Genomic DNA, 12,500 nt, shown 5'->3' on the forward strand with positions numbered 1-12,500 from the left:
GGTGTAAAAAGTAAAGATAAAGGTGAAGTTATAACACTGAAACACACTCAGGAAGAGCTGCTTTGAGACATGGCTAACATCCATTCACAGTGTTTTAGCTACTTCTAAATCACTGATCCTCGTCTCCATGGCGACAAATAAAGTGAGTTTCTTACAAGTACATTATCACTGCAGGACGAGGAATCGCTAAACATGCTTCACTACACACCGTAGGAGGATACAATAGCTCACCAGCGTCACAATGTAAACAAACACTACACCTTACATCCACTGTAATGATACCAAGTAAAAGAGCGTATCTAGTCGATACTACTATGATTACATTGATAGTTTTTATCATCACAAAATAATTTTTTTTTTTAATTCATATAATGTTTATAAAGTCAGTAAATACGTCCCTGGACACATGAGGACTTTGAATATGACCAATGTATGATCCTGTAACTACTTGGTATCATATCGACACCTAAATGTGTGGTATCGTCCAAAACTAATGTCAAGTATCAAAGAAGAGAAGAATAAGTGATTATTACATTTTAACAGAAGTGTAGATAGAACATGTTAAAACAGAAAATAAGCAGATATTAACAGTAAATAAACAAGTAGATTAATAATCCATTTTTACAGTTTGTCCCTCATAATGTGTACAAAATAATAGGTGTATAAATGACACAATATGTTACTGCATAGACTAATTAGGAGTCTTTGTTTGTTTACTTACTACTAAAAGACAAGTTGTCACTATTTTATTGAAGGACTAAATGACAATAATAAACATATGTTTCATGTACACTAACATTTTTTGTTACAATAAAGACAATAATGACATTTTTTGTGGTGCCCTTTATTTAGAAAAGTATCGAAAAGTACCGAAAAAGTATCAAAATAATTTTGGTACCGGTACCAAAATCTTGGTATGGGGACAACACTAGTTTGCATACATGTCCCCTTTATTTAGAAAAGTATCGAAAAGTCTCAAAATACATTTTGGTACCAGTACCAACATATTGGTATGGGACAACCAACCCTAGCACAGACAGAATTGGAAAAACCTGCAAAGTTTGATCTTTATTTTCACCCAAAAAAACGATGATTTCCAGGAACTGCGGTCGGAGATCGAACTGGAGGTGATTGGAGATACGGAAGAGCTGCGGATGTCCTTCACGGCCATTTGTCCCAACGGGAGCGTCTCCACGGACCTGAAGCGTTGTTCTCATGTCAAACCTGGAGACACGGTCGGTTGTGTTTGCACTCAGTTCCTTACTTTGCAGAAATGATCTTTGTTTTTTCAATAGTCCTCTTCATGTCCGTAAATTCAATGTAGAGTTGAGATGAACGTGGGGCTTGACATGGTCTTTAGGGTGGGGCCACAAACCTTAACCTGGTTAACATGCAGGTCACAACATGTCCATGGACTGTTGTTTCCAAGGACGGGAATTGATCAAATGTTCCCAGTTCCCATTACACTTTGATTTCACTTAACTATTCGGTTCTCTTGTCGGTTCTTACCGGTACTTTGGAACAAAAGAGAACAAAAAGGTGGATTAGCATCAATTTTGTTTAGCTTGGAGTTAATGTGACCTTACAAAGCCTACAGTGAAGTCCTCAAGTATCAGTGGAGTGGAAAAACAAGTTGTCTCTATAGTGAAACTATTATCAAATATATATCTGATTTATGACAGACTTACAAAGTTTGTGAGTAAATAGATATGATCAAAATAGTAACAATCTCACAAAGGGAGAGGAAGCCAGTCACTTGATCGTGTGACATAGACAGAGGTGGGTAGTAACGCGCTACATTTACTCCGTTACATCTACTTGAGTAACTTTTGGGATAAATTGTACTTCTAAGAGTAGTTTTAATGCAACATACGGTACTTTTACTTTTACTTGAGTATATTTATAGAGAAGAAACGCTACTTTTACTCCGCTACTTTTATCTACATTCAGCTCGCTACTCGCTACTAATTTTTATCGATCTGTTAATGCACGCTTTGTTTGTTTTGGTCTGTCAGACAGACCTTCATAGTGCCTGCGTTTCAACAAATACAGTCACTGGTGACGTTCACTCCGTTCCACCAATCAGATGAAGTCACTGGTGACGTTGGACCAATCAAACAGAGCCAGGCGGTCACATGACCTGACTTAAACAAGTTGAAAAACGTATTGGGGTGTTACCATTTAGTGGTCAATCGTACGGAATATGTACTGTACTGTGCAATCTAATAATAAAAGTTCCAATCAATCAATCAAACGTGTGAAGGAAAAAAGACCATTTTTTATTTCAACCGTACATCCCGTCAAAAGCCTAAAGACTGACTGCACAGTTCCTGTCTTCACAATAAAAGTGCCGCTCCATCGCGCCTGCGCTTTCAAAATAAGAGTCTCCGAAAGCCAGTGCAAACAAGCTAGCAAGCTAGCAAGCTACGGAGTTTGCCGCCAATGTATTTCTTGTAAAGTGTATAAAAACGAATATGGAAGCTGGACAAATAAGATGCCAAAAACCAACCACTTTCATGTGGTATTAGACAGAAAGGAGGAACTTTTTTTCTCCTCCATTTGAAAACGTGGACGTTATCATCACTACTGTCTGATTACAATCAATGCAAGTCATCAGAATCAGGTAATACACCAACTTATATTCTTGTCTTCATGAAAGAAAGGAATCTATATGTGTTAAACATGCATGTATATTCATTAAAACACCTTTAACATGTAAACAAAAATGGCAAAATAAATAAATATAAATTATATACTGTATATATCAATGTATGTATACATATATATATGTGTGTGTGTATATATATGTGTGTGTGTGTGTGTATGTTACTCATCAGTTACTCAGTACTTGAGTAGTTTTTTCACAACATACTTTTTACTTTTACTCAAGTAAATATTTGGGTGACTCCTCCTTACTTTTACTTGAGTAATAAATCTCTAAAGTAACAGTACTCTTACTTGAGTACAATTTCTGGCTACTCTACCCACCTCTGGACATAGAGGAGGAACCACAGATCCCTTCCTCTTCAACGACAATGATAATCAAGTGGACTTTGTGAGAAGGATTACTTTGGAAAAAATTATGATCCAGAACCTTATATTTTTGAGCCGGAACACAAAGAGGATGAGTATCAAAGTATCAGTGGAGTGGAAAAACAAGTTGTCTCTATATTGAAACTATTATCATGTATATATATATCTGATTTATGACATCTAAAGTTTGTGAGTAAATAGATATGATCAAAATAGTAACAATCTCACAAAGGGTCCTGACCTATTTTGAGAGAGGAAGCCAGTCACTTAGAGGAGGAACCACAGATCCCTTCCCCTTCAACAACAATGATAATCAAGTGAGAAGGATTACTTTGGAAAGAAATGATGATCCAGGACCTTATATTATATCCAAAGTAGGACCTCCACAAGAACTGGTTTTTGATGGCCATCCCTAGTTCCCTGCATTGTTAGCTGCCTCTGTCAGCAGTTTTTTTACTATTTAGAACTATTTCAAATGCACTGGCAGGTGGTGTTCAACGTGTCGGTGGAGCTCCCAGAATGCCTTGCCGGAAGCAGGCGCTTCTCCTTCAAGCCGGTGGGCCTGCAGGACACTCTGGACGTGGACTTGGAGTCCCGGTGCTCCTGCCGGTGCCCGCAGCCTCCGCCCGCCAACAGCAGTCGCTGCGCCGAGGGCCAGGGGACTTTCCTCTGCGGCGTCTGCGCGTGCCAGGCGGGGTTCTCCGGCGCCCGCTGCGAGTGCAACGAGGAAAACGCGGCGTTGGGCGAGTGTGTGGCCGGCAATGACACGGAGGTCTGCAGCGGTCAGGGTCAGTGCCACTGCGGACTCTGCGTGTGCGACACCTCCTCCTTTGGCAACATCTACGGCCCCCACTGCCAGTGTGACGACTACTCCTGTGGTCGAGTCCGAGGGGAACTCTGTGGAGGTGAGTGACCGCGTCTCCGAGCTCTTTTGCCACCGAGGGCCACACATGGAAAATGAAAAGTACCATTCATTTTAAAAAACAACACAATATATATACATATATATATATATTTATTTTTTTTAAACATTTAGTTTGGTCCTGTGGATCCTGAAGGGTCTCAGTCATAAAAATTGTTCAAAATGAAGATATATATTAATATATCTTTTCAACTTCAGGTCTAAGGTTTATTTTTTTTGTTGCCCTTTTGGTCAAATCAATCAATCAAAGTTTATTTATATAGCCCTAAATCACAAATGTCTCAAAGGGCTGCACAAGCCACAACAACATCCTCGGCTCAGATCCCGCATCAGGGCAAGGAAAAACTCAACCCAATGGGATGACAATGAGGGGACCGCAGATGTGTATATATATATATATATATATATATATATATATATATATATATATATATATATATATATATATATATATATATATATATATATATATATATATATATATATATATATATATATTTATTTTTTATTTTTTTTATTATTATTATTATTCAAAGCTCAAATCTGTAGATTTGTTATAATACGGTTACATTTTTTAAAATGTTTAATGCTCTTTTTGTGAACGAAACCTGTTTTTTCGGGGCAAGAACACAAAAAAATGAGGGTTAGGGTTAGGTTTGGGGTTAGGTTTGGGGTTAGGGTTAGGGTTAGGGGTTAGGTTTGGGGTTAAGGTTCGGGTTGGGTTAGGGTTAGGGGTTAGAGTTGGGGTTGGGGTTAGGGTTAGAGTTGGGGTTAGGGTTAGAGTTAGGGTTAGGGTTAGGGTTAGATGTAAAGTTGGAGTTAGGCTTGGGGTTGGGGTTGGGGTTAGGGTTAGGATTAGGGTTATAGGGTTAGGGTTAAAAATAAAAATTCAAAGTGGAATATTTGATGTGTAGTAATTAACAACATTTATTTGTATTTATTATTATTTTTTGAGCAATTGTTGGGCAGTTTTTAAAAATAAATCCCACGAAAATTTCTGAGGATCCAAAAGGGCCCAACTCATAAAAGTGTTAAAAATAAGTCGTGCATTTTTTTAATTGTTATTATTCAAGGCTCAAATCTGTAGATTACCTTGAGGTCCATTTGTCAAAATAAATTTAAAATTTTTTTTTTTGTTTAATGCTCTTTTTGTCAAAGAAAACCCTGTTTTTTCAGGGCAAAAACACAAAATATGCAATATTTTACCCCCCAAAAATTCAAAGTGGAATATTTGATATGAATTAATTAACAACATTGATTTTAGTTTATTATTATTTTTTGAGCAATTGTTGAGCAGTTTTTAAAAATAAACCCCTTTAAAATTTTGGGGGATCCAAAAGGGTCCCAACTCATAGAGTTAAAAATAAATCATATATATATATATATATATATATATATATATATATATATATATATATATATATATATATATATATATATATATATATATGTATATATATATCCATCCATCCATCCATCCATTTTCTACCGCTTATTCCCTTCGGGTTCGCGGGGGGCGCTGGAGCCTATCTCAGCTACAATCAGGCGGAAGGCGGGGTACACCCTGGACAAGTCGCCACCTCATCGCAGGGCCAACACAGATAGACAGACAACATTCACACTCACATTCACACACTAGGGACCATTTAGTGTTGCCAATCAACCTATCCCCAGGTGCATGTCTTTGGAGGTGGGAGGGGCCTATCCCCAGGTGCATGTCTTTAGAGGTGGGAGGGGCCTATCCCCAAGTGTATGTCTTTGGAGTTGGGAGGAAGCCGGAGTACCCGGAGGGAACCCACGCAATCACGGGGAGGACATGCAAACTCCACACAGAAAGATCCCGAGCCCGGGATTAAACTCACGACTACTCAGGACCTTTGTATTGTTCGTATTGCTGCCCATATATATATATATATATATATATATATATATATATATATATATATATATATATATATATATATATATATATATATATATATATATGTTTTTGTTATTATTATTCAACAATTAAATCTATAGATTAACTTTAGGGTTAGGGTTAGGGTTAGGGTTGGGGTTGGGGTTGGGGTTAGGGTTAGGGTTAGGATTAGGGTTAGGGTTAGGGTTAGGGCTAGGCATAAAGAAAATAGTTGGTTAGGGTTAGGGCTAGGGTTGGGGTTGGGTTAGGATAGGGTTAGGGTTAGGGTTGGGATTGGGGTTGGGGTTGGGGTTAAGATTAGGGTTGGGGTTAGGGTTAGGGTTGGGGTTGGGGTTAAGATTAGGGTTGGGGTTAGGGTTAGGGTTGGGGTTGGGGTTAGGGTTAGGGTTGGGATTGGGGTTGGGGTTGGGGTTAAGATTAGGGTTGGGGTTAGGGTTAGGGTTGGGGTTGGGGTTAGGATTAGGGTTGGGGTTAGGATTAGGGTTGGGGTTAGGATTAGGGTTAGGGTTAGGGTTAGGGTTAGGGGTTAGGGATAGGGTGTTAGGGTTGGGGTTAGGATTAGGGCTAGGGTTAGGGTCAGGGTTAGGCATAAAGAAAATAGTTGGTTAGGGTTAGGGCTAGGGTTGGGGGTGGGGTTAGGATAGGGTTAGGGTTAGGCATAAAGAAAGAGAATTTGTTAGGGTTAGGGCTAGGGGTTGGGGTGGGGCGATAGAATAGGCCCCCCGGGTGTCTGGTCCCCAGTTTGTTGATCCAGAGGCATTAGGGTTAGGGTTAGGGTTAGGGTTAGGGTTAGGGTTAGGGTTAGGGTTAGGGTTAGGGTTAGGGTTGGGGTTGGTGTTGAGGTTAGGGTTAGGGTTAGGATTAGGGTTCGGGTTAGGATTAGGATTAGGGTTGGGGTTGGGGTTAGGGTTAGGATTAGGACTAGGGTTAGGGTTAGGCATAAAGAAAAAGAGTTGGTTAGGGTTAGGGCTTGGGGTTAGAGTTAGGGCTAGGATTAGGACTAGGGTTAGGGTTAGGCATAAAGAAAAATAATTGGTTAGGGTTAGGGCTAGGGTTGGGGGTGGGGTTAGGATTAGGGTTAGGGTTAGGGTTAGGCATAAAGAAAGAGAGTTGGTTAGGGTTAGGGCTAGTGGTTGGGGTGGGGCGGGTTAGGGTTGGGGTTAGGTTTAGGGTTAGGGTTAGGATTAGGGTTAGGGTTAGAGGGTTAGGGTTAGGGTTGGGGTTGGGGTTAGGGTTAGGGTTAGGGTTAGGTTTAGGATTAGGGTTAGGGTTAGGCATAAAGAAAAAGAGTTGGTTAGGGTTAGGGCTAGGGTTGGGGTGGGGTTAGGATTGGGGTTGGGGTTAGGGTTAGGGTTAGGGTTCGGGTTAGGGTTAAGGATAAAGAAAAATAGTTGGTTAGGGTTAGGGCTATAGTTGGGGTTGAGGTTGGGGTTAGGGTTAGGATTAGGGTTAGGATTAGGGTTAGGATTAGGGTTAGGGTTGGGGTTGGGGTGGGGCGATAGAAAAGGCCCCCCGGGTGTCTGGTCCCCAGTTTGTTGATCCAGAGGCGTTAGGGTTAGGGTTAGGGTTAGGGTTGGGGTTGGGGTTAGGGTTAGTTTTAGGATTAGAGTTAGGATTAGTATTAGGGTTGGGGTTGGGGTTGGGGTTGGGGTTAGGGTTAGGGTTAGGATTAGGATTAGGGTTTGGGTTCGGCATAAAGAAAGAGAGTTGGTTAGGGTTAGGGCTAGTGGTTGGGGTGGGGCGGGTTAGGGTTGAGGTTAGGGTTAGGGTTGGGGTTAGGATTAGGGTTAGGATTAGGATTAGGGTTAGGGTTAGTCATAAAGAAAAAGAGTTGGTTAGGGTTAGGGCTAGGGCTAGGGTTGGGGTGGGGTCGGGTTAGGATTAGGGTTAGTGTTTGGGTTAGGCATAAAGAAAGAGGGTTAGGGTTAGGGTTAGCGTTAGGGTTGGGGTTGGTGTTAGGATTAGGGTTAGGTTTATGATTAGGGTTAGGCATAAATAAAAAGAGTTGGTTAGGGTTAGGATTAGGGTTGGGGTTAGGATTAGGATTAGGGTTAGGGTTAGGCATAAAGAAAAAGAGTTGGTTAGGGTTAGGGTTGGGGTTAGGGTTAGGGTTAGGGTTAGGATTAGGGTTGGGGTTAGGATTAGAATTAAGGTTAGGGTTAGGCATAAAGAAAAAGTGTTGGTTAGGGTTAGGGTTGGGGTTGGGGTTAGGGTTAGGGTTAGGGTTAGGTTTAGGTTTAGGGTTAGGGTTAGGCATAAAGAAAAAGAGTTGGTTAGGGCTAGGGCTAGGGTTGGGGTGGGGTTAGGATTAGGGTTGGGGTTGGGGTTAGGGTTAGGGTTAAGCATAAAGAAAAATAGTTGGTTAGGGTTAGGGCTATAGTTGGGGGTGGGGGTTGGGGTTGGGGTTCGGGTTAGGGTTAGGATTAGGGTTAAGGTTGGGGTTGGGGTGGGGCGATAGAAAAGGCCCCCCGGGTGTCTGGTCCCCAGTTGGTTGATCCAGAGGCGTTAGGGTTAGGGTTAGGGTTAGGGTTGGGGTTGGGGTTGGGGTTAGGGTTAGTTTTAGGATTAGAGTTAGGATTAGTATTAGGGTTGGGGTTGGGGTTAGGGTTAGGGTTAGGGTTAGGATTAGGATTAGGGTTCGGCATAAAGAAAGAGAGTTGGTTAGGGTTAGGGCTAGTGGTTGGGGTGGGGCGGGTTAGGGTTGGGGTTAGGTTTAGGGTTAGGGTTAGGATTAGGGTTAGGGTTAGAGGGTTAGGGTTAGGGTTGGGGTTGGGGTTAGGGTTAGGGTTAGGGTTAGGTTTAGGATTAGGGTTAGGGTTAGGCATAAAGAAAAAGAGTTGGTTAGGGTTAGGGCTAGGGTTGGGGTGGGGTTAGGATTGGGGTTGGGGTTAGGGTTAGGGTTAGGGTTAGGGTTCGGGTTAGGGTTAAGGATAAAGAAAAATAGTTGGTTAGGGTTAGGGCTATAGTTGGGGTTGAGGTTGGGGTTAGGGTTAGGATTAGGGTTAGGATTAGGGTTAGGATTAGGGTTAGGGTTGGGGTTGGGGTGGGGCGATAGAAAAGGCCCCCCGGGTGTCTGGTCCCCAGTTTGTTGATCCAGAGGCGTTAGGGTTAGGGTTGGAGTTGGGGTTAGGGTTAGTTTTAGGATTAGAGTTAGGATTAGTATTAGGGTTGGGGTTGGGGTTGGGGTTAGGGTTAGGGTTAGGATTAGGATTAGGGTTTGGGTTCGGCATAAAGAAAGAGAGTTGGTTAGGGTTAGGGCTAGTGGTTGGGGTGGGGCGGGTTAGGGTTGGGGTTAGGGTTAGGGTTGGGGTTAGGATTAGGGTTAGGGTTAGTCATAAAGAAAAAGAGTTGGTTAGGGTTAGGGCTAGGGTTGGGGTGGGGTCGGGTTAGGATTAGGGTTAGTGTTTGGGTTAGGCATAAAGAAAGAGGGTTAGGGTTAGGGTTAGCGTTAGGGTTGGGGTTGGGGTTAGGATTAGGGTTAGGTTTATGATTAGGGTTAGGCATAAATAAAAAGAGTTGGTTAGGGTTAGGATTAGGGTTGGGGTTAGGATTAGGATTAGGGTTAGGGTTAGGCATAAAGAAAAAGAGTTGGTTAGGGTTAGGGTTGGGGTTAGGGTTAGGGTTAGGGTTAGGGTTAGGATTAGGGTTGGGGTTAGGATTAGAATTAAGGTTAGGGTTAGGCATAAAGAAAAAGTGTTGGTTAGGGTTAGGGTTGGGGTTGGGGTTAGGGTTAGGGTTAGGGTTAGGTTTAGGTTTAGGGTTAGGGTTAGGCATAAAGAAAAAGAGTTGGTTAGGGCTAGGGCTAGGGTTGGGGTGGGGTTAGGATTAGGGTTGGGGTTGGGGTTAGGGTTAGGGTTAAGCATAAAGAAAAATAGTTGGTTAGGGTTAGGGCTATAGTTGGGGGTGGGGGTTGGGGTTGGGGTTCGGGTTAGGGTTAGGATTAGGGTTAAGGTTGGGGTTGGGGTGGGGCGATAGAAAAGGCCCCCCGGGTGTCTGGTCCCCAGTTGGTTGATCCAGAGGCGTTAGGGTTAGGGTTAGGGTTAGGGTTGGGGTTGGGGTTGGGGTTAGGGTTAGTTTTAGGATTAGAGTTAGGATTAGTATTAGGGTTGGGGTTGGGGTTAGGGTTAGGGTTAGGGTTAGGATTAGGATTAGGGTTCGGCATAAAGAAAGAGAGTTGGTTAGGGTTAGGGCTAGTGGTTGGGGTGGGGCGGGTTAGGGTTGGGGTTAGGTTTAGGGTTAGGGTTAGGATTAGGGTTAGGGTTAGAGGGTTAGGGTTAGGGTTGGGGTTGGGGTTAGGGTTAGGGTTAGGGTTAGGTTTAGGATTAGGGTTAGGGTTAGGCATAAAGAAAAAGAGTTGGTTAGGGTTAGGGCTAGGGTTGGGGTGGGGTTAGGATTGGGGTTGGGGTTAGGGTTAGGGTTAGGGTTAGGGTTCGGGTTAGGGTTAAGGATAAAGAAAAATAGTTGGTTAGGGTTAGGGCTATAGTTGGGGTTGAGGTTGGGGTTAGGGTTAGGATTAGGGTTAGGATTAGGGTTAGGATTAGGGTTAGGGTTGGGGTTGGGGTGGGGCGATAGAAAAGGCCCCCCGGGTGTCTGGTCCCCAGTTTGTTGATCCAGAGGCGTTAGGGTTAGGGTTGGAGTTGGGGTTAGGGTTAGTTTTAGGATTAGAGTTAGGATTAGTATTAGGGTTGGGGTTGGGGTTGGGGTTAGGGTTAGGGTTAGGATTAGGATTAGGGTTTGGGTTCGGCATAAAGAAAGAGAGTTGGTTAGGGTTAGGGCTAGTGGTTGGGGTGGGGCGGGTTAGGGTTGGGGTTAGGGTTAGGGTTGGGGTTAGGATTAGGGTTAGGATTAGGATTAGGGTTAGGGTTAGTCATAAAGAAAAAGAGTTGGTTAGGGTTAGGGCTAGGGTTGGGGTGGGGTCGGGTTAGGATTAGGGTTAGTGTTTGGGTTAGGCATAAAGAAAGAGGGTTAGGGTTAGGGTTAGCGTTAGGGTTGGGGTTGGGGTTAGGATTAGGGTTAGGTTTATGATTAGGGTTAGGCATAAATAAAAAGAGTTGGTTAGGGTTAGGATTAGGGTTGGGGTTAGGATTAGGATTAGGGTTAGGGTTAGGCATAAAGAAAAAGAGTTGGTTAGGGTTAGGGTTGGGGTTAGGGTTAGGGTTAGGGTTAGGATTAGGGTTGGGGTTAGGATTAGAATTAAGGTTAGGGTTAGGCATAAAGAAAAAGTGTTGGTTAGGGTTAGGGTTGGGGTTGGGGTTAGGGTTAGGGTTAGGGTTAGGTTTAGGATTAGGGTTAGGGTTAGGCATAAAGAAAAAGAGTTGGTTAGGGCTAGGGCTAGGGTTGGGGTGGGGTTAGGATTAGGGTTGGGGTTGGGGTTAGGGTTAGGGTTAAGCATAAAGAAAAATAGTTGGTTAGGGTTAGGGCTATAGTTGGGGGTGGGGGTTGGGGTTGAGGTTCGGGTTAGGGTTAGGATTAGGGTTAAGGTTGGGGTTGGGGTGGGGCGATAGAAAAGGCCCCCCGGGTGTCTGGTCCCCAGTTGGTTGATCCAGAGGCGTTAGGGTTAGGGTTAGGGTTGGGGTTGGGGTTGGGGTTAGGGTTAGTTTTAGGATTAGAGTTAGGATTAGTATTAGGGTTGGGGTTGGGGTTAGGGTTAGGGTTAGGGTTAGGATTAGGATTAGGGTTCGGCATAAAGAAAGAGAGTTGGTTAGGGTTAGGGCTAGTGGTTGGGGTGGGGCGGGTAAGGGTTGGGGTTAGGGTTAGGGTTAGGGTTGGGGTTAGGATTAGGGTTAGGATTAGGATTAGGGTTAGGGTTAGTCATAAAGAAAAAGAGTTGGTTAGGGTTAGGGCTAGGGTTAGGTTTGGGCATAAAGAAAGAGGGTTAGGGTTAGGGTTAGGGTTAGCATTAGGGTTGGGGTTGGGGTTAGGATTAGGGTTAGGTTTATGATTAGGGTTAGGCATAAAGAAAAAGAGTTGGTTAGGGTTAGGGTTAGGGTTAGGATTAGGGTTGGGGTTAGGATTAGGATTAGGGTTAGGGTTAGGCATAAAGAAAAATAGTTGGTTAGGGTTAGGGTTAGGGTTAGGATTAGGGTTAGGTTGAGGGTTAGGGTTAGGGTTAGGGTTAGGGTTGGGGTTGTGGTTAGGGTTAGGATTAGGGTTAGGGTTAGGATTAGGATTAGGGTTAGGGTTAGGCATAAAGAAAAAGAGTTGGTTAGGGTTAGGGTTAGGATTAGGGTTGGGGTCGGGTTTAGGGTTAGGGTTAGGATTAGGGTTGGGGTTAGGATTAGGATTAGGGTTAGGGTTAGGCATAAAGAAAAATGGTTGGTTAGGGTTAAGGCTAGGGTTGGGGGTTAGGGTTAGGGTTAGGGTTGGCCTAGGTTTAGGGTTAGGGTTAGAGTTGGGGTTAGGGTTAAGTTTAGGGTTGGGGTTGGGGTTAGGGTTAGGATTAGGGTTAGGGTTAGGCAAAAAGAAAAATAGTTGGTATGGGTTAGGGATAGGGTTGGGGTTAGGGTTAGGGTTGGGGTTAGGGTTAGGGTTGGCCTAGGGTTAGGGTTAGGTTTAGAGTTGGGGTTAGGGTTGAGGTTAGGGTTAGGGTTGGGGTTAGGGTTAGGATTAGGGTTATGATTAGGA

At 43.4% G+C, this 12,500-nt stretch overlaps 1 protein-coding gene across 2 annotated transcripts in view; it reads left to right on the forward strand.

The window, feature by feature from the left end:
- The window catches only part of itgb6 (integrin, beta 6), a 70,469-nt gene that overhangs the window by 39,791 nt on the left and 18,178 nt on the right, over positions 1 to 12,500 (forward strand). For both annotated transcript variants that reach the window (XM_061974606.1, XM_061974607.1), the window contains exons 10-11: positions 1,101 to 1,235; positions 3,521 to 3,938. In XM_061974606.1, coding sequence (XP_061830590.1) covers positions 1,101 to 1,235; positions 3,521 to 3,938 — 553 coding nt within the window. The remainder of the gene's footprint in view (positions 1 to 1,100; positions 1,236 to 3,520; positions 3,939 to 12,500) is intronic.

Source organism: Nerophis lumbriciformis, linkage group LG15 (assembly GCF_033978685.3).
Source record: "Nerophis lumbriciformis linkage group LG15, RoL_Nlum_v2.1, whole genome shotgun sequence".
NCBI classification, from domain to species: domain Eukaryota; kingdom Metazoa; phylum Chordata; class Actinopteri; order Syngnathiformes; family Syngnathidae; genus Nerophis; species Nerophis lumbriciformis.